A 25,129-nucleotide genomic window follows, 5' to 3' on the forward strand; every position below is an offset into this window, starting at 1 on the left:
CTTCTACATCTAACGATTATTCGCTTTCCATCGCGTTTTCTACTTTTCTCGTAAATTTATCACTCAAATTATTGATATGTGACACTATATAACGATGAAGAACGATACAATTTATTCAAAAAACATTATAATCATTAGAACAATACAATACGATATCATACAATATAATATATACAATAATTTTATACATTATGAAATAATACGTAACAACTATCAATAAAAAGGCGTTTGTTTCCACGAATGAAATTCTTTTGAAGTATTATCGGGAATTTTACAATAACATATTATTATAACAATAGTATTATAGTACTTTATATATGATATTTATTTTTTATAAAACAATTATTGAAAGAATATTCAAAGAAAAATATCACATCATTTTAGAAAAATAAATAATATAATGACGTGTTTTTATATTTTTCTTTGTGGAACTTTGGACAGGACCAAAATCATTGACGTGAAGTGCAAGTCTTTGGACATAACATTTTAAATATAATAATAATAATAATAATTTTAAAAAAAGAATATACTCTATTAAAGTAAAACAAATTGTTCATGCATTCAAATTTGTCTACAAAGACTTAACGACTAATAATTGAGAAAAAAATAATTCAACATGCAAGTATGACTTTGATTAGTTTTGGAAGTCGTTTATTGTTTTTCCAAGTCATGATGTAAATTTCTATCATTAGAAAAATTTACAAGAAAATAAATACGAGTCTAATTAAATACAAATTATGCTAATGTTGAGATTATAAATAATTTGAACCATAATTCTAAGAAATTTAAAGAGTTTATAACCCAAATTCGCTAATAATAGCACAATCATAAATTCTTGTATTGTATAACTTCATGACCCTTCATGCATGGCATGTGGTTCATCCACTAGGAAATATTTAATGTATTAAGTGTAACTAGTTACAATAAGTTAAATTATATTGAGATAGTATAATATAAAACTACTCACATTGTCAAACATCAATTTATCTTTGTGTATCCCCACGGACGTGTATTAACATTAAAGTTCGATTAATCTAAATTCAAATCGAAATATACTTTCTATCAAAAAGATATTTTCATTGGTTCAATATATTTAACTATGAGACTTGTAACTAGAGTAGCTCCGTCCTTTACTAACCCTTGGTGGTCAACTAATTCATATTCGTACACGAAAGACCATAGAAGGGGGAATCACTCCTCATCAAAAAAATATAAAAACTCGAGAGCTTTGATTAGGAATATTATGTCCCTTCACAACTATGTATATCCTTGGTAGTCAATGCCTCAATATATATATATAAAAGTTAAATGCCTCTTTAATGAGTTAATGTACTTCATTCAATGGCCTTCAAACACATTGCTATTTTTCTTTTGTTCCACACAATTTTCCAATTTCAACTACACAAATCCATAGGACTAGATGAAACATGGATAAAAGCTGGTTATTGGCAATATGGCACAACAAATCCTTCCACTATCCAAAGCATAAATTCATCTCTTTACACACATATCATATATGGCTATGCTGAAGTATCCTTCAACTCATCAATAGATGACATAATTGTCACAACATCAAATGAGGAGCAACTTAGAAACTTCAATAAAATTGTGAAAATGAAAAATCCATCAATCAAGACAATTTTGTCAATAGGTGGAAGTGATCAATCTTTATATGGATCTGGCTTGAACCTACTAATGACAAGTACATACTTCACTACAAGAAAATATTTTATTGACTCATCCATTGAAATAGCGCGATTTTATGGCTTTGATGGACTTGATTTCTGCTGGATTTGGCCTACTTCATCACAAGCCATGTCCAATGTGGCTACCCTTTTAGATGATTGGAGAGTAGCTATTGATCTAGAGTCAAAGAAGTCGAAAAAAACGCGACTTATTTTGACTATGGCAAGTCAACACACACCATTTATTCAAGATTTGAGTTTTCCACTTGAGTCAATGAGGAAAAACTTGGATTGGATACATGTTTTAGCATTTGATTACTATTATCCATGGACAACAAATTACACATCCCCTGCTGCAGCATTGTATAGTGACCATTCAACAAATGATAATTTGAACACTGATTATGGGATTAATGTTTGGATCAAATCTGGTTTCCCTAGTGAAAAAATTGTGTTAGGACTGCCATTTTATGGCTATGTATGGACATTGGTTAGTCCAAAAAATAACAAAATTGGCGCGGAGGGAACAGGGCCGGGGCCAAAAGATCCTACGTATGGTACTGAAGGTGAAAAAGAGCCATTCGCGAGCACAAATGGTTTGTTGGAATTCAATAGTATCAAGAGAGACATGATAAAATATCGCGCTAAAAATTCAACCTATAATTCAACTTATGTGATGAATTATGTCTCTATTGGTACCACTTGGGTTGGTTTTGATGATGTTGAGTCAATTAAAACCAAAGTTTCTTATGCAAAAGAGAAGAATTTGAAGGGATATGTTGCATGGCAAGTATCATATGACTATACCTCTATTCTTTCTCAGGCTGCTGCATTAGGTAATACTAAGAACCTTACTTTAAATCTTGGATCTGCTTCTAACTTCATGAGCTAGATTTTGAGTTAAGTCAGATTTAACGTCTATTTTTTTTTATTATGATATCAGAGCTAGACTCGTCTTAATTTCGGTTATTCAATGTTGGGTCAATGTAGTTTGTTGTTTGCCCTATATTTGGTAGGCTTGGGTGTTAGAATTTCGCACATTGATTTTGTTTATGGGTGACTTGGTCTATTTATATGAATTTTGGACGACTCTTACCTCATGAACTAGCTTTAAGATTGAATATTTGACCTAAAATCTAACAAGAAATTCACTTGTTTGATTAATTTGAATTAACCTTGATCCGATCATAAGGCCAATGTCTCAACAATTTGCGTTTTTTTTTTCATTGTTAGAAGTTAAAGATATACAAGAAGTGGGAGCTATTGATCAATCAGCTAGTATGCAGAAGAAGAAAAAACTCAATCGAATGATTCTCATTTTGATTCCAATGGTATCTATATTGATGTTGTTGTTGCTTATCTTTACACTATGGTGTCTTCGAAGGAGAAAAATACTAGGTAATTCTTTAAATCGTTATTTTTCCTTTATTTTTTTTAGTAATCGTACGTCAATATATATCTTTCTTTTTAGCTGAGAGGGTATCAAAAATAGTCTCTTTATCTCTTAAAAGTAAGAGTATAGTCAATTTACATCCTACCTGCTTTACATTGGGCTTGTTATTGTTTTTCTCTGTCCTATTTATGTGTTACTATTTCCTTATTAGTTTGTTAAAATAAATATACACCTTTTTCTATTATTACAAATTTCAAAATTTATTCTTTCCTTTTTATCAAGTGCCAAGGAACAAAATTGGAAGCAACAACAATCAAGAAAAAGGAGATGAAGAAACTAGGACTTTGCAAATATTCACTTTTGATGAGATGAAGGAAGCTACAAATAGTTTTTCAGTTGAAAATGAGCTTGGAAAAGGGGGATATGGACCTGTTTACAAGGTACATTAACATTTTGTTTCATTTTAGAAATAAATAAAAAGTTTTTTTGAATTGACCAAGCACAAAGTATTATTCTAATATTTATAAAAGTGTTTTTTATTTCAAAACAATTACTAGTAAAACAAATTTGGTAACTTCTCATGAAAATAAATAAGCAGCTTTTAGGAAAAAGTTTAATCAAACAGGCTATTATTAGTTTAGGTCTTGAGCTGGTTTATGGTTTTCCTTCTTTTGATTTCCACTATATGCTTGGTACTTAGCTTCGAAAGATCCGGTCGACTTATTCCTTTTCACGTTGCATAAGATTCATTAAAGAAAAAAAAACACTTTATGTCAAGATATTTGCTCATTCTGATGTATCATGATTTAAACTTAAAATTTTATAATCAACATATATAGTTAAGAATCATATCCATCTTACCACGAGCCAACTTGTCACGTTACACCAACCACATGTGAAGCCTAGTCAACACTTTCATGCACTCTTCAAGTCTAAAGTCTCATCAAAGCAATTAATCAAATTGCCATATACTATTACTTTTTTCAAACTCTAATTAAAAAGTAAAAGTTAAGCAAACTATAATATGGTTTGATTAGCTTTTAAATATCATTTTTACTTGCAATTTTCTTTTTTCTTTACTTTAAGCTTTCCAAATTATCTTTTATACATGTATCAATTTTTTATTAATTTAATTAAGTTAAGCATATCTTAATTAATCCATATAGGGAAAATTGAGAAATGGGAGAGAAATAGCAGTGAAAAGGCTATCAGAGACTTCATCTCAAGGATTTGAAGAATTTGAAAATGAAGTGATTCTTACTGCAAAATTACAACATATAAATCTTGTAAAAGTTGTGGGATTTTGCATTGAAAATGGAGAAAAAATGTTGATTTATGAATATATGCCCAACAAGAGCTTGGATTACTACATTTATAGTAAGTCCTTATTTTCTCTTCCTTTCTTTTCATGTTATATTGAGTTTAATTTATATACATCGCAAAAATATTTTTACATCATCGTTGGGCTATGTATTTATTGAAAGATATATAATTCGTGTCTACTATTTTTCGATGATAATATATAGAATATGTGACTATCTGATTGACCTTCTTTTTTCATTAATTCACAGGTACATGGGATCAAACTCCGATTATATATATATCTAAATATATACTAACAAATTGTATCTATATTTTTTTTTTGATCAACTTGATTTGTATTTCCAAATGTAGATCAAGTGAGAAGATTAATTCTAAATTGGGAAAAAAGAGTGCAAATAATTGAAGGCATTATTCAAGGGCTATTATACCTCCAAGAATATTCAAGATTAACAATTATTCATAGAGATATAAAAGCCAGCAATATTCTATTGGACTTACAAATGAAACCAAAGATTTCTGACTTTGGAATGGCAAGAATTTTCAAGAAAGATGCAATTGAAGCAAATACCAAAAAAATAGTTGGAACAAAGTAAGTACTATACATATATTTTCGAATTAAATTTATTTATTTACATTTATTAAAGAAATATAACCGGTCCACGAAACACATCAGGTTTAAGAAATGGTTGACACACTAAAGGGTGGTGATGTAGACAGTTTTTTCCTAAAACTAGCATATGACATCAGTGACTGAATCCACAACTCGAATCTTAATTCAATTTTTATGTATATATTTATTTAATTTGCTCTGTGTTATAGGGGTTATATTCCACCTGAATATGCAATTGAAGGTAGATATTCAACAAAATCAGATGTTTTCAGTTTTGGAGTACTTCTTCTTCAAATCATAAGTGGAAAAAAGAATACATGTTACTATGGTCCAGATGACAATTTAGACCTTCTTGATTATGTGAGTTGTGAATATAAATTCATATATATATATATATACCATTGAGATTTAATTTATAAATACCAGTAATTAATATTTTTTTTTAAAAAAAATATACAGGCATTTGAGATGTTTAAAGATGGTGATGGCATGGAATTTATGGATCAATCACTTGATGATACAACACATTCTTGTAAACTATTAAAATGCATGCAAATTGCATTATTATGTGTCCAAAAAAATCCATTGGATAGGCCTACAATGTTGGAAATTTCATCTATGTTCAAAAATATTGAAAATTTAGTTATGAATACTCCAAAGAGGCCTGCATTTTCTACAAGACAAGATGAAGATCAAGTTGGCAATATTATTCCAAATGGGGAATTTGACATTGACAATGCAACAATTACACAATTGGTTGCAAGATGATATATGCTACTCTTTGCAATTGATTTAATATGATTAGCAGGTAAGATGTCTTATTTTTAAATTGCGAATCCCAAGTATTTATGGATGTTGGCTACCTAGTCGTATTTATTGGTGATTTGAAGTGTAAAGATTATTTAACTCCTCTTGTCTCATTTTACACGAAGGTGTTACTATTTGAGGAATCAATTTTTTTTTCCTTTGACAATATTATGTTTTCAAACTTCTATTTTCGTCCTCACATTAATTAATCTAGATTTACGTTGTATAAATCTGTTAAAAAGAAATTATTTCCTAGTAGAAATACTGGTTGTTTTTGTGGCGATATCCAAATTCATAGTAAAAAAATAAATATTTTGACCTCACATTAGTTAAATTTGTCTTAGTTTTTTAGATTATAAATTTTAGTTATTTTTGGACGGTGATCACCTTGCCATATTTATGGTGACTTGATAGTCTAAAAGTTATTTACTTCTTTCGTCTTATTTTATGTAAGTGAGAGAGGGAGTGAGTTAGCTTCTTTAGTTTTTAATTCTTTGATGTATATTACTATCAGTTGTTTGTATATGTTTTGTATCTTACTATTTTATCGTCTCTTTTCTCTCAAAGACATATATCCTACATAATATAAATTAAACTCCATGTCTAGAACAAACAAATTTTGAAGCTAATCTGGGTGGACATAGCTACTATATTACTGGTGGAAGGTGATAAATATCTCATTGAATCAATCGAGGTTCGCACAAATTTACTAGTCATATTCATCCTTTACATGTCTTATAAAATTTGCAGTCTCCTTCTTAGACATTCAACAAGTTCTTTTGACTCTCTTAACAATATAACCAAAAGTCTCCATCTCAATGACCTATTTTTTATAAACCTAAACAAGCAAATGAGCAAAAGAAACTTGAAGCAATATACTAGACAGATATGATATATTTAATTCTTATATTAAAAGGCTAATCAGTGTAATAAAACTTTGTATATGCGCAAGTTAATGAAAAGGATCGAATTATAAGGATTTATTATATGTAGTTCTATATTATATTTTGTAAATAGTTATTTTTATGATTTGAATCAATAATTTTTTGATTATCGAGTAATCAAAGAGAGGTTCTTTTTAACTGGAGTATGTGAAGGGTTAAAATATGTGTATATCATTACCTCGAGAAAGTAGAAATGATCTTTTTAAAAGATCCTCCATTAAGTATATCAAACATTAGTAAAAAAAAATAAAAAAATGATGAAAGCATAAATGTTAGTATGTGAATAAGAAAAATAGTATAACATCTCTAAAAAAAAAAAGAAATAATAATAATCAAATTAATCGAAACACAATACACAATATACATTTACTATATAAACATTACAAAATAATAAATTTCACGCCCCTCGACCCTGCCTAACTTCGTTCTCCGTTTGATCGAATTTATTTCAAGTGATATATATATATATATATATTCGACTTTCAAAAACAATTAGAAATTGAAACAGTTATTTATTTAGTTGCCCTCCGAAAATTTGTTGGCAAACACGTATATATGTTCAACGGTAGCACGTTGTTACACGCGCCGACTCAATTCCGTGGCATTACCGGCTCTGTCCGTCATCCAGCGCCGTCAAAACTCGTCGTCGGTCACTTCCCGATGGAATATTCCGTCCGAATCGTTGTCGTCGGCGACGTCGTAAGCTATCAATTTCATATCCTTCGATAATTTTAGCTCCGCATTTTCCTTCAAGCCTCATATAAGCGACTGTATAATATGCTTCAACATCTCTATAGTAACCTGAACTTTCTGAATTACTGCTAGCATTTTCCATGTGCTGCTGAAGTCTCCCGTTGAGTTTTTGAAGTTGCAATTTTTGGAATTTGAAGTTTTGTGAGACAATTCCTTGAAATATATTTGAAGATGAATTTCAAAATCTACTCCCCAAATCTATGCTCAAACACTGGCTAATAATGAAATTACTTCGTTTTTGTGATTTGAATTTGTTCAAATTGTACTAGCATATTTGTATGTGTTGACTTTGTGTTACTATCCTTTTTGTGGAAATGTTGGGGATTATGAAGCATGATGATTGGAACCTTGAAGAAGATAGGAAGGCTCTTCAACTCTTGAAGGTACTTGGCATCTTTATATTGTTTAATTTATTCTAAAAAAATTTTGGGCTAGGATTATTGAGGTATTGTTTGTTGTGAATATGCTAGTTTCTACTAACCATTGAACTGTTGAAAAGCTAGTTTCTTTTTGGGGAAATTGTAGTTCACAAAATAATCCAGCCAAAGTAACAGAAATCAGATCTACTAACCATTAAATTGTTGAAGGATTGTTCCGATATTGTTTCTCGGTTAATTAGCCAAATTTAGTACTTCAAGCTCACTTTGCATTGACTTTGATTCTATTAGCTGTCAAATATGTGTCCAAATGGAGCTAGAAATTGGTTATAATCTCAATGGAAGCTCTCTGAATTGGATTAATTAACTAAAAAGGAAGTCAAACGTTCCTTAAATTTGATGCTTTTGACTGCCAATTGTTATTAGTCTTAACATGTAGACCAAGTATTGTAGTATGCATTAATAATCGTGTTATGGAACATCGTCGTATTTTTTGTGTACTCGCATAATGCTTTCTCGCAATGACAAGTATTATCTTGTTTAATGGAACAGTTGCCATGCTAAAGTTGCATCTGAATAGCATGGCAGATTAAAAACATGTCCTGCATAGATGTTGCACAAGAGGATAGATGACTACAAATTATGAAGCTTTACATATCTTGCTTATGGGTCTTATATTTCCCTTGCTCTTTGCCTCATTAAACTGAACCATAGCTGTATTTTGTTGTGTACCACTTAATTTTGTAAACTAATTGTGTCCCGCTCTGCTATTCTATGAAGGTTTTTAGTTGGAAGGAAAGTAAAGGTATCATGACTAACAAAATTAATTCATATGTTTATGAAACAAAAATAATTTGATCAAAATTGTGGAAAGTATCTTTCATACTTCATTCCTCTCTTTAGTGGATAATTAGCTATCGCTGCTAACTTTCTTTCTCTATGAGCAGTGGATATGCTTTGGATATGACTTATTCTACACGCGTAATTGCAGTACAGTGTTCAAGAAATTTTGAGAAATGAAACTTTGAGAGTTGCTTCAGAGTTTCTTCTCCATCCCACTTTTTTGACATGGAAGAAATAATTTTTATCTGCCCATCTGTACTTTGTGTAGTTTTGAGGAATGATTTCTATTATTTTTCATAAAAATGTTATAGGCGTACAACGTAACCATGAGAGATCGTGAAATGCAAGTTTCATTATGAAAACTAATTTTAGAAACCAAACTTTTGGGAGGATCCCTAGTGTTTCCTCTTTTTCTTTGTTTCTTGGGACAATGAAGACCTTCTCTGGCGAAATCCTTTTACTTTTCTTTTATAACATCTCTTGGTTCATTTCCTTCTGTCAGCTAACGATTTTTGTTGTTGTGAAAATTTGCAGCCAGATTTGGTGCTCTTTACAGGCATGTCTTCTAATTATCTCCCATCTATTTATCCAGAATGCATACTACATAGTTATTATATTCTTTCAAGTACTATTTTTCATTCACTAGCCAGGTTAGATTGGAAGAATTATCAGTTCACTTCATTTTGTCCTTGCTTCAGGGGATTTTGGGAATGAAAATGTGGATCTAGTCCGAAGCATAGCAGATCTAGAGATCACCAAAGCTGTTATTCTAGGGAACCATGACGCATGGAATACTCAAAAGTTCTCTGGGAAGTAAGTCCAAGTTCCATTTTATCTGACTGCTTAGAGGAAAAAATCACTTTCTCATTCATTTTCCATTATTTGCTGGAATCAAACTCTGGTAGATAGGGTGTTCGGATCAGTGTTGTGGCTTCATGAAGGTTGTTGTTGATGATGGCAAATGGGGTGATAACTGTGGTAGTGTGTGAGTAGGATTAATTAGCATTGATTTTGGTGGTAGAGCCCATGGAAAATCATTAATAAATTTAAAGGATGTTTTCCTTGAAACATAACCTCCTCAGAAACTTTGATCATTGACTGTAAACATCTTTAATGACTTGAAAATATGAAGTATCAAAAAAGGATGAAGCATATTGTCAGGCTCGTTTTTTCCTGTCCACCTAGTTGGCATGTCTGATGTCTCAACAAATTATTTTTCTCCAATAGTGAGATGTACTACCTCGTAACTAGTTTTTTGAATTCATACACTTCTTTTTTCTTAGCGTGTGCTGTTCAATTTGTAGGGAAAAAGATGCTGTTCAACTTCAGCTGGAATGGTATGTCTTCCGAGATATATAATTATTTAGTTTCAATAAAACTATACATCTATATGTGTTAAATAGCATAGCTATGTGCTTATTTATGATGTTTAGGACTGTCAGTTTCTCACTCTGGCATGACCTTCCATCTTGTGTTCCTCACAATCTCAATACCACTTTGTCTCAGAAGTAAGGAAGATAGATGATAAGATAGGTCATTGCTAGATAGAAAATAAATCGCCAGGATCCAGAAAGGTCCTCTTGGTACATCTGTTAGTAGTTGGACTATGTACATCCAACACATGTAAGTAGGTTATGGAAAAAGAAAAGATCACGCAACAGAAGCATGTGCATATCTGCACATCTGGAAAATATTTGCTGCTAAAAGTAAAGATAGCAATATAATAATGAAGAATGGGAACTCTTTTGGCTGGGCAAATTATCCACAAGCTTAACTTTCCACAATGAGCACTTAAAAAGTTTATTTAATTTTGGCAAATTATAGATTTATTCACCACAAGAAATCTGAACTAAGTCGTAAAATCTGTGTTTGCTGAATGAGTCTTTCTCGGCATCAAGGAGTCATGGTTGATTTAACCCCAGACCAGTGAAAGATTGATTCTGAGATTCTGGCTCATGTTGCAAAGATTTCCCTTAAAATTCAACTATCCGGCATACAAATTTGTCCGATGGTTCAATTCTTTCGATTATGATTTTTTATCTTGGAAAGTATTAGGGCTTCAACTACTAAACTACCTTGTATACAATTTTACTTATCATAATTGAGGGGAAAACAAAGACTAAGATTGATTTGTAAGCTAGGTCATAACCAAAGAAAAATCATGATATAACATCAGTTCATATCCATATTCTGAAGGACAATTTCTTTTTTTTTTAACTTTTCCTTGTTATTTTCTTGAATAAAGAGCTAAATACCAGAAAAATGAATCAGACAGCTAAGTCCTTCCCATAATAAAGGATTTCTGTCTTGACCTATTTTATGTCCCATTTTATATAATAAAAGGAAAAGTAACTTATACTATAAAATCTTGTTGGCGTGATGACAATTTATGATGTGTCAGTCTTGGTGATGAGCATGTTGGTTACCGTCGAATGGATCTCCCTATGCTAAAACTCAGTATTGTTGGTGGACGACCTTTTTCTTGTGGTGGTAGGCCCTTATTCCGGAAACAGCTTCTCAAAGCAAGGTTTGTGGTCCTAATCTAGTTTGTTAGTAATTTCCTCTTCAATGCACATTGACTTTTCATCGTAACTTTGTCTATAATTTGTAAATGTTGTTTAGCCCAAGTATCTAAGCATGTTTAGCATTGTCTATTAATTTGTTGTAACCAATGGCACAGAACTTATGGTTTGAAGTTTCTGATGCATTTTGTTTGCTCTTGTAGAGGTATAAGCGTACCTCTCCTATGTAGACATCGACTCTTTATAGTCTTCAACATTTATATGCCTAATTCACAATGTCTTTTCTTCAAATGCTAGAAAAATACATTACAAGAATCAATAAAATGACTGAATTTGTTTCTGGTCACTCTCCAAGTGTTTTCCCATTTTCTTTTTCTAGCTGTGGAGTGTCCTTACAGCAAAAACTATAGAAATAACTTAATTACTTGATATAATCTTTTTCAAAATTTTCTGATCGGAAAGGAAAACTTTCCATATACCGATATAGTCTAAAACCAATTTAGTGACTTCAATCTTTGCCTCTTGTGCCTATATCAGAAGCAGCCCTAGCCAAATAAAGCGCAATATCATGCAAATAATATCTGCAATCTCAAGTTTCTGCTTTAACACTCAGGATGTAGCTTAGATGGTGAGTTGTAACTTTACATCCTCTCAATTTTACCTTCTTAGGTATGGAGTCCGTGATATGGATGGAAGTGCTGAGAGAATCTTACAAGCTGCCATGGGCACTCCAGAGGATCATTCAATTATATTCCTTGCTCATAATGGTCCAACAGGTGTATAGCTTGCTGAAGTAGTATTTTTTTGAGTTACTTGTACCTGTTGCGGGAAATTTTTGTGGTTTAAGTATTAAGAGTTGGGAGATGCAGGGTTAGGTGCTGACGTGGATGACATCTGCGGAAGAGACTGGTTTATTGATGGTGGTGACCATGGTGACCCAGGTAATACTTGTGAATTGATATCTTTCTTACTGATTCATCAGTACACACCCCACTTATCCCAATGAGAGTGCACTAAGCTCGCTCTATGTGTGGGACTGACGATAAGGGTTTATTAGACTCAGCCTTACTCTGCAAGAGTTTGTTTACGCAGCTTGACCTCTCCAGGTCACTTTACTAGTTACGTCAAGGCTTCCGATGAGATTGTTTCATGATTTTGTGCAGATCTAGCACAAGCCTTAGCCAAATTAAAGGAGGCCTCTCCATATTCGGTCCCTCTGGTCATTTTCGGTCACATGCACAAACAGCTTGCTTCTGGAAATGGCCTTCGCAAAATGATAGTAGTTGGAAATGATAATATCATATACTTGAACGGAGCTATAGTTCCACGGGTCAGGCCTCCAGCTTTGACAGCAGAATCTGAAGGAACATCACGAGCGTTCACCATCGCAGAAATGGCAAATGGAAGAGTGGAGAAGATAGCAGAAACGTGGATTTCTGTTATCGGAGATGAAACAAGATTAGAGGAGGAACATATACTGTTTAGCAGTTCTAGCAGAGGTACGCTCCATTCATCTCTTTTGTAAATATATTATTTGAGGAGCAAATATCACTTAAATTGGTATTCAAAACTCACTTATAAATATGTAAATATATGATCACTATTTATTACTTTGTTTGCATTGAGATTTTAATGCTTCGTTGTTCAAAAGGAAGTTAGTCCAATTTGTTCACATCATTAACTTTTTTTTGTCCTACAAGAATGGAACTCTAAAATGCAACAACATATCTTGAACTAAAAGAAAAACAAAACATTTATTCAAGTTGGACACAAGCCCTAAAGTACAAACAATGCATTATATTGCTTGTTTTACACTTAAGTCCTCTAGTCTTAAACTACAAGAAAAATGAAGAAAAGAGATCAAAACTATGGTAGGTTGATCTATAGAATACTCATTTTCAAAAGACTTAAATAAGTTTGCTCTCTCCTATCTATTTTTTTTTATATATATTAAAAGATGAAAAATCAATTAGGCATAATTTATTCTTACTATTTACTATAGTTATTTTCCAATGCATTTTCCAAAATATTGAATATTTAAAAGATGATATAGAATTTTTTTTATCATATTTATTACTCGTTAAGAGTGTGTCAAATTAGTAAGAGTATTGAACAAGTAAAAATGAACGGACGAGAAAGTAAGTAGTAGCGAATAATTAAATACTATAATCAAAAGTGAAAAGGGATGTCAAAAAATGATGATCCTTTACCTAGACTTCTACAAACAAAACAAAAAACGGAAAAGGGTTAAAATTGTCCATAAACTATGCGAAATAGATCACTTATACCCTCCATCACATTTTGGGATCAAAAATATCCTCGCTGTTATCCTAAGAGACCACAAATACCCTCAAGAGTTAGCACCTCAATTTTTTAATGACGTAGCATGCCACATAGGCCTAATTTCTCCACCTAAGCGTTGCCAATTAAGATTCACTACAAAAGAACTTAATCTTTAGTGGCGACAAAGTTGCCACAAAATCTCAAAATATTGAGTGATTTTTATTGACGACTAATAGTAAAATCTATTTTTTCAACAAAAAAATATGATAATCAATTTTTGATTGCAACCTAATTTTCTAAAATAAATAACTTGCAATATTAATATTAAAAACACCCAATATTATCACGAAAAATCATGAAAAATTCTTTTCGATTCACATCTCCTACTATATAATGCATCATTGTACATTTTATACATTTTTATATAATATAAAAATAAAACAGTGTCTTCAAACTCCTACTTAATCGATATCATTTGCGTTTTTTTAAAAACATAATGAAGAAAAAAACACAAAATTAGAATTTAATGTTAAACACTTTTAGTGACAATTTTTTGGGCTTTTGTGGCAACTATTATCGCCGCTAAATATCTAATTCTTTTGTAATTAATCCTAATTGGCAACACTTAGGTGGAGGGATTAGCCCTATGTAGCATGCCACATCACCAAAAAATTGAGGTGTTAACTCTTGAGAATATTTATGGTCTCTTACGATAACAATGGAGATATTTTTAATCTCAAAATGTAACAAAGGATATAAAAGGGCAATTTTAACCCTTTTCCAAACAAAAAATGAATATAGTGTATAAGATAAATAATCAAAAGTTGTTGTAAACATTATGCTTCTGTTGACTCAATTCTTTTTATAAATTAAAAAAACACTTGAAGACAGACAGAGACCTCTTTAAAAGCTCAATATCCACTTGGTGCACCAATTCCAAGCATTCTGATGAGACCTTTTTGACCAAATAATATAATTTCCTTTAAACTAAAGCTTCCTCTTTTTATAGTTTTGAGAAAAGAAAATATAATAATTGCAACTTTAGTTTAGTACTACTACTATATAATATGTACAAATAACAATCACTCATTTATGATGGCTTCTTCATTAAGTAGGCCAACCAACCCCCCCACCCCACCCCACCCCACCCCACACATACAAAGGTTAGGTTGAAGTATGTCAATGCATGATACTAAAAAGTACTAGAATTGATCATCCACCTTGTAGTTATAAAATGGTAGGCTTGATTAATTAAGCATGAGGTTCCTATAATATCTTCATGTGATATGTTTTATATTTGAGTATCATAATACAACAATATATTATATGAAGTTGTGATAGGTAGAAGTCAGTAAAAATTTTATATGTCTTTTATTTATATCAAATCAATCAGCATATTTCATATAGTATAAGACAATCTTGTAGTGATACAAATGTTATAACACGTTTAAGATCATAAATTTTAATTTTCTTATAATAATCACATGACAAATATATCTCATATTAGACCACTAGTTAATATTGTTTCTTTCTTAAACTTTAAATAATTCATGTCATCAAATTATTGTTTAACATAAATCAGAAAAGAAAAAAAGAAGCACTATATATGAAGGTCACCTTTGATTTATTACTTAACCATAATCAACTATTATGATTTAGAGTAAACAAAAATGTGTTAGTAAGTTTTTTCTCCATAGGGAATTGTAGGCACAATAGGGCATGGTAGAGTAGATTTGCATAATTAATTCTTATTATAATCGATCAAAAAACATACTAACAATAACATATTCAGTTTAGTTTCATAAGCAAAGTATGAATAAGGATGAGCGTATTCCACTGCCTTATATAAGATAAAAAATTATTTTCGACAGATTCTCAACTTAAAAAAAAAAAACATTTTCAAAAATAGGTAACAAGTCAAAAAGTAAGTTCATATTTTCTATCACTTCTAGCATGCAAAGTGCAACTTAAATAATTCCCCCAAGACTACATATATTCTCAACTTTCATGATGCAACTTCTTGAAAAAGAATGTCTTCAACATAAAGAAAATTCATGGTTCCCCATTGTTAAAGCATCAAAAGGAAAGAGTGAATGAGTGGTAACTATCACTACTCACAACCCAAGTTTTCACCATCTTGTCATTGATCATGACAATGCCATTGTAATCTTCAATTCAAGATTATCCTCCAACTCATGAAGATAATATCACTAGATCAACTTTCATCAATGTCACGGCAAATGAACGAGTTGGACTGAATTTTGGAGTATCAAAATGAATTGAATTGTATTTAAGTATATGCTGTTTTAGAAGTTTCAAGATAAAAACTAATAATAATTAAATAAAAAAACTCCATTAAGAATAAAATGTTAAAAACTACGACAAATAATTTAAGACGAAGAAACGTGAATTCGTATCCAAATTTATCTTCTTTTTTTTCTCTTATAAATTAAATGAAAGAGGACCATATTGTTGTTGACTCTTCACAACTATTGTGGTCCAAGTAATTAAATCATAATTTTCTTTATCAATTTTCTTACGTAATCTCTTCATGCAAATGTCTTTTAATTTCCCTTTCTCTCTACTATTTGCATATTAATAATGACATGCTTCTAGACTTTAATAATCTTTATGACTATGTCCTATTTATCATAATTCCTTTAGTAAGCTAATTACTTTGTATTACTACCTTTTTAGGAGTAATTATTTGTTAATCAAATATATAATGTATTTCTCCATTCATTTTGTTTATTCGATATTTAAAAATAAACTTTTATTTTTTAACATTTCAAGAAAAGATAATTTATTTTTTCTTATTTCACTTTCCGCACTAATTATTTATCTCTCAAAGCATTTTGTAAGACTTAAAATCATACATTTGTTAATATCGATGTTATAATAAAACACAATCAAAATTAAAAAATTTAATTTAAAAAATTAAAACATAAGTTAAAATAATAAAAGATTAATATTAACAAAAGAGCATATATTACATTAATAATTTAACTGTAATAATATATAATGTAATAATATTTCTTTTAATAGTAAAATTAGAGGAAGATTCAAAGTTTTGGGAAACAAAAACAGAATGTCTCTCTGACACCAATCTCGTTATTTAGATTTCTATAGCAGCCTTTGACCGAATCTTAGCCCTCCATTTTTTTTCTGCTCGATATTCGATATTTATTTTGGATAAAAAATAATTACAAAATCATTTTAAATCAGTCGATAGATATAATGCTATTTTTCATTTTTTCCTAATTGGAATTAGTAATTTGAGGATTTTAAATTTTGTTAATAATCTATCAATCAATTTTGACAGGGGTTTATAAATTAATACATATAATTATATAATTAATTTGTTTGTACAAATTAAGATCTACGAAAAAGCTACTGAATTCATTTTGAATCCATGAATTCGCACCTAGTTCCGCAAAAATATAATAAAATTAAGAGACCTAATTAAAATGAATATTATATTTAATCAAAATACATTTTATGCACGCCATAAGCTATTTTCTTGTAATTATAAGTTGGTGTATTGTAATCATTGACTTTAATTATCTAAAATAGGAGCTAGCTATGAATTAAATAAAGTTCAAGCACATCTTCTAATTATAAATTAATGATGATTGAAATTTCTATACTAAAAATCTTCAATTACCAATTATTGTATACTAATAATCTTTGTGTGACATATATTGCATGCTTTATATAATCTTTAATTATTGTATACTAATAATCTTTATATAATGATAATTAACTTCATAAGACTTGATAATTCCACAACTAACCTCTATCTTCCTACCTTAATCCAATGATTACCATTTATTCCTTGAAGGGCAAAATTGTCTTTTCCTTAGTCATAGATAATGGGCGCCCATGAATGATGAATCAAATTAAATAAAAAATTCTTGGATAATAAAATAATAGAAATAAAAAATAGTTACACAAAAAAAAAATGAATAATAAATTATTAATATTTACGTAATTATAAATTATATTATATTAAAATAAAAAATTAAATTAAAACAAAAAATATGATAATTTCTCTTAGACCGATTAATTTTTCTTGAAAAAATTAATACACACAATCACTATCATCATCAAAAACAATAATAAGTTAAATATGTCCCATAAGTGAGTTCGAATAGATGGTTGTGGGGAAACTAATATTATTTTCGATAAACACTTAATTAAACTAAATTTATTTCATCAGTTAACTAACATATATGCTACTATTATAAATAGTTCTATATATATCGTAATTTAACGAAGTACCTAAATAACGACATGATTTAAAAAAAATTATTATTTCATATCGTTTGTCCGAACAGAGATAAAATAAAAAATATTTGAAATAGTACCAAAGTTGTTTTGCTTCTTTTAATTCTTCTTTTCTGGGGCTTTGTTTCCCTAATACCCACATCCCGCTTAGATCGGATCTTTCTCAAACAATTATCAACAAACCCAAAAAACAGAGAACAAAAAAAAAAAAATCATATCCAAAAAAAAAAAAAGAAGCTTTTTTCTCTGATTTTTTCAACAGAAATTCTTGAACTTTTATTTTTTTGGTCAATTTGATGGCCTAAATCTTAATTAGGAAAATGGGGAATGTAACAGCAGGTGTAGCTGCAAAATTTGCATTTTTTCCACCAGAGCCACCAACATATGAAGTATTTAAAGATGAAGATGGAAGGGTTTGTTTTAGTGGAATAACAGCTGATAAGAATGTAAATGTTCATTTGTTAGATACAAAAGGTGGTAATAAAATTGTAGCTACTTTTTGGAAACATCCATCTGGCAGATTTACACTTCTTTATTCACATGGAAATGCTGCTGATTTGGGACAAATGATTGATCTTTTTGTTGAACTTAGAGCTCATCTTCGTGTTAATATTATGTGGTATGTTTTTATATCTTTTTTTTTTTTTAAATCATGGGGTTTATTGTTTTTGATAGTATTGCTAATGGTTGTTATAAAGTTTTGATCTTTACTTGTTTTCCTGTATATTGCTTCTGGTTCTTTGTTGAGCTGTTTGTTGAGCTTATAGATTATTCTACTTTCTTTTTTTGTTTTGGTGTAATGGGGTGTTTCTTGTTTTTGATAGTATTGCTAATGGTTTTTATAAAGTTTTGATCTGTACTTGTTTTCTTGTATATTGCTTCTGCCTAATATGTTCTTTGTTGACCTGTTTGTTGAGCTTATAGATGATTCCTCTTTCTTTTTTTTGTTTTGGGGTAATGGGGTGTTTCTTTTTTTCTTTTCTTTTTTTTTTGGTTTGAGGGTGTTTTTAGAATATTTGATTTCATGGTTTTTGATTGTATTGCTAATGATTGTTGTAAAGTTTTGATCTTTATTTTGATTTCTTGTATATTGCTTCTGCCTAATACTATGTGGTATGTTCCCTTTTATTGATAATATTCTTCTTCTGTTTTTTTTTCTGATCCCTTTCTGTTTTGGGGTTGTGGGGTGTTTTCTTTTCTGGTTTGGGGGGTGTTTTTAGGATAATTTATTTCATGGGGTTTCTTCCTTTTTGATTGTATTGCTAATGGTTGTTGTAAAGTTTTGATCTTTACTTTGTTTTCTTGTATTGCTTCTGCCTAATATTATGTGCTATGTTTCTTTTTATTGATAATATTCTCTTTTTTTTGTCTCCCTTATGTTTTGGGGTTGTGTGGTGTTTTTAGGATAATTGATTTCATGGGGTTGCTTGTTTTCGATAGTATTGTCCATGGTTGTTCCAAAGTTTTGATCTTTACTTTGATTTGTGGTATATTGCTTCTGCCTAATATATTCTTGTTCTAATTATGTGTATGAACTCTCTGTATTTTCTTGGTTTCTGAACTCGTTAACTTGTCTTTCCTAAACTTGCATTATTTTTGTAGTCGCATTAACACTGTAACATCATGTAATTATAATTCTTGAAAGTTGTGCAATTTTGTTATAATCTCCTTTGCCTTTGGCACTGATGTCATGTTTGTGTGCTGGATTGCAGCTATGATTACACGGGATATGGTGGATCTTCAGGTAAGGTAAGCAAATTATCATGCTAACTTCCATTTCTAACAACAATTGGCATCATATCGTTGATCTATCTCGTCAGCACGATGATGCCAATAAAACAGTATCATCGTGCACTTGTGTTCATTTTCTTTTGCTTCTCTCCTCTTGCCTTCTGAGTTTTGTCTCCAAACATTGATGTATGTTTACGTCTATCAGCCATCTGAGTTCAACACGTACCACGACATAGAAGCTGTCTATAATTGTTTGAAGAGCGAATACAGCATTAAGCAGGAGGATATCATCCTATATGGACAATCTGTTGGCAGTGGGCCGACACTACACTTGGCATCTCGCTTGCAGAGGTTAAGAGCCATTGTTCTTCATAGCGCTATACTTTCAGGAATACGAGTTCTATATCCTGTCAAGATGACATTCTGGTTTGACATTTTCAAAGTAAGTATTTTCTTCTTTTTTTCCCCATCTAATTCTTCTGCTTGATTTATTGTGACAAAGCACCATGTTAACAAATCTCTTTCATTTTGCAGAATATAGACAAAATACAAAAAGTCAGCTGCCCGGTTTTAGTGATCCATGTAAGAAACATCTATTTCTTTAGTTTCTTCTTCCTTCTAGATACTTTCACATACATTTTTTTCTGCTGTTGAAACAGCCTCTTGCAACGTAAGGTTGCATCGAATAGACCCTTGTGGTCTGGCCCTTCCCCAAACCCCACTCATAGGAGGTGCTTAGTGCATTAGGCTGCCCTTTTTGTTCTTTAAACTTCTATCTATTATTCACAAAAAAGTATGCTTCTTTATGTTCGTCATTCTTCAAATTTTCTTCATTAGATATGTCTTTCCAACATTCCAACTTCTAAGAGAATGTTATGATAAATGACTAGGAAGATGTAAGTTGTAACGCATAAAACTATATTATGTTGGTGAAATGGAAGAGCACTACATGATTGTTATGTGATTGGAGGATACATACCGAAATAAAAGGCACATTTCGTAAACTGATATAAGACCACCTTTCTCATATGGTAGTAAATATGAGCCTCTAAGATCAACAAGATAAGTTTTGCAGAGATCCGGATATTAAAATAGAAGTCTTAAGGAAATTTTTTTGGTCCTTATAATTATTACTAATCAGACTAAAGTTGGTCAGAAAAAAAAGAAAAATGATTTTCTGGAGACCAGTTATTTTCTAGTTTCCTTTGGTTCAAAACAAACTACAACATACCTAGTGTAATCCCACGCGTGAGATTTGGGGAGGTTAGTGTGTACGCTTATTAGTTATTGTCTTGATCTTTAGAAAATCAAGTTCTTCATGTAAAATAGTAGACATGCGTGAAACGAAGTTGCTAACAGTTTCAGCCAAAACTGGAGGTGCATCCAAGTGTTTGTGTAGCATTTATGTCACTCAACAACTGAAGGTTCCGTTTGATTCTGGAAGCTTATATCATTGGTCTGGCGCAATTCCCAAACTATGGGTGATTTGTACTGAACATGTCAATAATACTTGTGATGATCTTTTCTGTCAACGTCCAATAGTGGACCATTTCAAACTTCCCTTCCCAATATTGTCTCCTTTAAAGATCTTGTTCTTAGAAGACCCTTACAGATATGAGTTTACAAGGAAAATAATCCACAATATTGCATCTAATTCACTTCAAAACCAACTTCTTTTGCTCATTACTGGTCTTTTCTTTCAACCAACCTTTTTGATATAAAATAAAGAGAGGCAAGGATTGCATACTAAGATAATTATTTGGAATGAAATATGTCGTCTTTTGGATCTCTCCACTCGCAAGCTTAGAGGTTTGCAGATAAATGAATGAACATATCTCTCAGCTCCACTACCTTACATGATTTCTTAGTCCTTTTATTCAAAATTCTGGCCAACTTACAACTCTATGCTTCTAATCACGACTATCTTTTTATACTTATCATCTCTCCGTAGCGCTAAGTAGAATCCTACAATGGTTGATGTTATTATTCTTATATAGGAAGCTATGTAAAAGTTTATGGAGCACACTGCAGAACCTGATTAGAAAAGAGTATTACACTACGCATATTGCCAAAAATTTCTTTAATTTCCTTGGTCCTCGGCCACTCATAATGACTTATTTCACTGAAATTGTTTAGTACAGATACTCTGAAAGTCCAGAGTATCCATGACCTGACATGACACGCTGTGAGCACGAAATAAAAATACTTGTCAAATTTTAATTTGAAAACAAGATACGGACATCTCTGCTCTGTTGTCAACATGTCACATTAGGTGACTTCGATATTTTCAGAGTAAAAATCAGGATATTTGAATTTTGTGTTGCAAGATATGGCATATTAAGAAATAAAGATGACAAGGTAAATCAAACAGGAAATTCTTCCTCGGTAAATGACAGAACATGCCTCGGTTTGTCCAAGATAACAATGTACAGCAACAATATTACCCAGTGTAATCCCACAAGTGGAGTCTAGGGAGGGTAGGATGTATGCAGACCTTACTCCTATCTTTGTGAGGTAGGGAGGCTATTTCTAATAGACCCTCGGCTCAAAAGAGAAGTCTTTGAGGCAGAGTCACAAGAAAAATATGATAGAAAATAGAAAGATACCAAGCAACAAATAGTTGTAAACATTGAAGAATAAGCAACTATGTGATTACTATATAATGCTCTACTAATGTGGGAAAGAGGAGAGGGACTGATCCAACATGACAATGTAAACAAGTTATTTTTCTCTTTAGCTGGAAAAATCCTCATTTCCCTATATTTTTTGAGAAATCTCGTGTCTGCTCATTAGTGTATTGTCATATGCACAGACAGTTTTAAGTTCCGTTTGGTGGGAAATCATGAGACTAAGAAAATTAAACAGTTAACTCAGTCCATATTCATGAACTGTCAAATGAGAGAACTTTTGGATGAACCTTAGATGCTATAGTTCAGAAGGATACTAATGCTTGGGTAAGGATATTAATGAAAAGCAATAGTGATAGTTTAACTGAATCCTTGACGGGTTATCGGAGGATACAGAACAGAATAAGATGTGTCACTGGAAGTTCGTACCTGAATTTCTCAAAAGATGCTGCCTGCTTACTTGATCATCCTTGTAACATATTTGAAATTGTTACAGGGAAGGTTCTCCTACACAAGTAAATTCAGAATTACTTGTTTAATATACGCTCATGCGTTTCTACAGATCAATTGATCACTATCTACTATCATGACTTATTGTACAACACCACTAGTCAATGATGTGTAGTGAAGTTGGTTATAATGCTTCTGTGCTCAAAAAGTCATCGATATCACCCTCTGAAATTTCATTATATTTCGTTCTTATGCGCTTCATTAAACCTTTTTGCTCCATCTAGAATGCAAAAGTTTTGAACTCTATGTAGTAGTCAGTAATAAAATGAATTTCTTGAATACTATGATAGTTCATCGCCCTATTTATTTGTTTTTTCCGCTTAACCTAGCTGTAGAAGTTCCGATAAGGGATTAGCTCGTTTACTTCCTGCACTAAAATTCCCAATTTCATTTGCAGGGTACATCAGATGAAGTTGTTGACTTTTCACATGGTAAGCGTTTGTGGGAACTTGCCAAAGAGAAATATGATCCGTTATGGGTCGAAGGTGGAGGACATTGTAATTTAGAGACATTTCCCGAGTACATCAAGCACATGCGCAAATTCGTTAATGCAATGGAGAAACACTCGTTTTCTAAACGAAACAAAGGACGGCTTTCTCAAAGCCCGAGTATAGCTGAATCCAAACACAATAGATGCTTAAGATTTGGTAAGAGACAAAAATGATTTGCTCTAAGCTAGTTTGCTAAGAAATGCTGCACAGCATCAAGAAACAAAAAGGTCCGCGTTAATTGCAGCAACATAACTGATTCAAGAAACTGTTTGTTCTAACACCGATGTTACCAACTCAAAGATCGAGCTGCAGAGCAATGTAGCACAGGTAAGATTTGGCCAGTCCATTAACGTGATTAGTTTATGCGTTGGACAAGAACATAGTTGACTTGTCTGTTAAATGTAACAGTGTGTATTATCCCAGAAAAAGATTATGGTTAGAACTTTGTATTCTACTCTCTGTACAATTAGGATTCTCAGTGTTTTATGTAGAGATTAAAGTTTCTTGGCAATAGAGATGCAAATTTATTTGCTGTGTATAGTCTACTCTCTCCGCTTCAATCTATTTGTCTTACTGCCCTTTTTCGTTTGTTTCATAAAGAACATATCTTTCCTTTTCTAACAACTAGTTAATTTCAACTTTTCACGTGAATGATTAAATTGCATTTTTGTAATACTTTATGTATCTTTAGTGAAGACCTAAAGATTATATGTATACATTTCTTAAACTTTGTGTTAAGTGCTTGAATCCTTTTATCTTGTAAGTTGTATCGTTGATTTTTTATTTATTATTTTGTGTGATTTGTATTTCACTATTAAATTTCTTAAGTACAGGCTGCAGATTCGTTGTACATATGAATATTCTCCTTGAAATTCTGTGTTAGTACATGCATCTGCCTGTGTGAAACTGAAATTTTTACTTTATGTGTATGATTAAATATTAGTAACATTAGTGCTTCCCTAAAGAATTCCATCCAAATATTTTATGGATTTAAGTTATATACATCGATACTGTAAATAATTTTCATGTCATCATTTTGGCATTATCATACACATGCAATATTAGGGTCTTCATAAGAACTCTAAGTCGAGATGCTAGGGGCTAGGTGAACTTAGATTAACGATGAGAAACGAATAGGACGGACCTTATCTCTCTTTATCTATAGAGAGAGGGACATGAAAGTTTTAATAGCATTATGTTATGGCCGATCCTTCAACGATCATAGTCGAAATTTGTATGCAATAAATTTACGAAGGTAATGTAACTTGTTATAGTAGACAGCTTTGTTACGATTTTATGAAAAGTTATATATTGTAAGTTAAGTTAACCTGATGATTAGATTTTTTATATATGTTATCAATATGTGGAACTTAATTAAATTAATATCTTAATATTACTACATAATTTTTTTAAAAAAAAAAAAAATGTATGCTCCAGATTGAGTGGGATTTGTTTGTTTCCCTCTTGCACATGGTAGGTTATTTAGGCCCCATTGGACATAGAGAAAAATGAACAAAAAAATAATAAAACTAGCTCTATGTTATGACATCTCTTTAATACTCTTTTTTTTATTTTAATTCTTATGAATACTTCTTTGTAGAACATTTGTAGACTTTTTTTTTTTTTTTGGTTCTTATACTGAAGAATATATTATGCCAAGAATATATTTTTTCATTGTCTGCAAATCTTATGACATATCAATATTGTCTCCTAGTGGTATATGTAATGTTGTGAAACTTTTTAAAAAAAATGATAATGAAGAATACTATAACTGATATGATTTGTGCATTTTTATTTAATTAATTTACTTGGTTTGTAATAGTCGACTCTCACCAAAGTCATACGTGAATTTGTTGTTTAATTTTTACCATATTGTATTACAAAATTTGTTTACTTAAGGTGTCACTATTCTTTTTCAAGCTCTATATCGATGCGTATATTTC

At 31.1% G+C, this 25,129-nt stretch overlaps 3 protein-coding genes across 5 annotated transcripts; all 3 read left to right on the forward strand.

Annotated features, from left to right (window-relative positions):
• The first annotated feature begins 1,257 nt into the window (after nucleotides 1-1,257).
• LOC101244390 (cysteine-rich receptor-like protein kinase 34) lies at nucleotides 1,258-5,984 on the forward strand. 2 transcript variants are annotated; one of them, XM_010324869.4, is made up of 7 exons: nucleotides 1,258-2,521; nucleotides 2,919-3,083; nucleotides 3,361-3,518; nucleotides 4,245-4,455; nucleotides 4,753-4,990; nucleotides 5,221-5,371; nucleotides 5,471-5,984. In XM_010324869.4, exons 1-7 carry the CDS (start codon nucleotides 1,342-1,344, stop codon nucleotides 5,777-5,779), a joined length of 2,412 nt encoding a protein of 803 aa, XP_010323171.2. In that variant the 5' UTR covers nucleotides 1,258-1,341; the 3' UTR covers nucleotides 5,780-5,984. The 2 variants fall into 2 exon arrangements, with proteins under 2 accessions (XP_010323171.2, XP_010323173.2); XM_010324871.4 differs by lacking the exon at nucleotides 2,919-3,083.
• A 1,039-nt stretch (nucleotides 5,985-7,023) lies between these two features.
• LOC101258078 (uncharacterized) lies at nucleotides 7,024-12,907 on the forward strand. Of its 2 annotated transcripts, XM_004242515.5 has the most exons (9): nucleotides 7,024-7,461; nucleotides 7,848-7,898; nucleotides 9,270-9,291; nucleotides 9,434-9,548; nucleotides 10,040-10,072; nucleotides 11,137-11,262; nucleotides 11,927-12,033; nucleotides 12,127-12,198; nucleotides 12,421-12,907. In XM_004242515.5, exons 1-9 carry the CDS (start codon nucleotides 7,318-7,320, stop codon nucleotides 12,780-12,782), a joined length of 1,032 nt encoding a protein of 343 aa, XP_004242563.2. In that variant the 5' UTR covers nucleotides 7,024-7,317; the 3' UTR covers nucleotides 12,783-12,907. The 2 variants fall into 2 exon arrangements, with proteins under 2 accessions (XP_004242563.2, XP_019070233.2); XM_019214688.3 differs by lacking the exon at nucleotides 11,137-11,262.
• A 4,904-nt stretch (nucleotides 12,908-17,811) lies between these two features.
• Nucleotides 17,812-23,724, forward strand: LOC101258382 (uncharacterized). The gene is made up of 5 exons (XM_004242516.5): nucleotides 17,812-18,446; nucleotides 19,540-19,576; nucleotides 19,764-20,000; nucleotides 20,093-20,140; nucleotides 23,093-23,724. Exons 1-5 carry the CDS (start codon nucleotides 18,148-18,150, stop codon nucleotides 23,357-23,359), a joined length of 888 nt encoding a protein of 295 aa, XP_004242564.1. The 5' UTR covers nucleotides 17,812-18,147; the 3' UTR covers nucleotides 23,360-23,724.
• The last annotated feature ends 1,405 nt before the right edge of the window (nucleotides 23,725-25,129 follow it).

The sequence above is a fragment of the Solanum lycopersicum genome, chromosome 7 (assembly GCF_036512215.1).
Source record: "Solanum lycopersicum chromosome 7, SLM_r2.1".
In the NCBI taxonomy this organism is placed as follows: domain Eukaryota; kingdom Viridiplantae; phylum Streptophyta; class Magnoliopsida; order Solanales; family Solanaceae; genus Solanum; species Solanum lycopersicum.

Bases quoted from the DNA above. Each gene is read 5' to 3' on its own strand.
- LOC101258382 (XM_004242516.5), top strand. From the start codon at position 18,148: ATGGGGAATGTAACAGCAGGTGTAGCTGCAAAATTTGCATTTTTTCCA. The intron at 19,577-19,763 runs GTAAGCAAATTA...TACGTCTATCAG, and splicing joins ATGGTGGATCTTCAGGTAAG to CCATCTGAGTTCAACACGTA. The intron at 20,001-20,092 runs GTAAGTATTTTC...TTCATTTTGCAG, and splicing joins TCTGGTTTGACATTTTCAAA to AATATAGACAAAATACAAAA.
- LOC101244390 (XM_010324869.4), top strand. From the start codon at position 1,342: ATGGCCTTCAAACACATTGCTATTTTTCTTTTGTTCCACACAATTTTC. The intron at 2,522-2,918 runs GTAATACTAAGA...TTTCATTGTTAG, and splicing joins TTCTCAGGCTGCTGCATTAG to AAGTTAAAGATATACAAGAA. The intron at 3,519-4,244 runs GTACATTAACAT...TAATCCATATAG, and splicing joins GATATGGACCTGTTTACAAG to GGAAAATTGAGAAATGGGAG.
- LOC101258078 (XM_004242515.5), top strand. From the start codon at position 7,318: ATGTTCAACGGTAGCACGTTGTTACACGCGCCGACTCAATTCCGTGGC. The intron at 7,899-9,269 runs GTACTTGGCATC...GAAAATTTGCAG, and splicing joins AGGCTCTTCAACTCTTGAAG to CCAGATTTGGTGCTCTTTAC. The intron at 12,199-12,420 runs GTAATACTTGTG...GATTTTGTGCAG, and splicing joins TGGTGACCATGGTGACCCAG to ATCTAGCACAAGCCTTAGCC.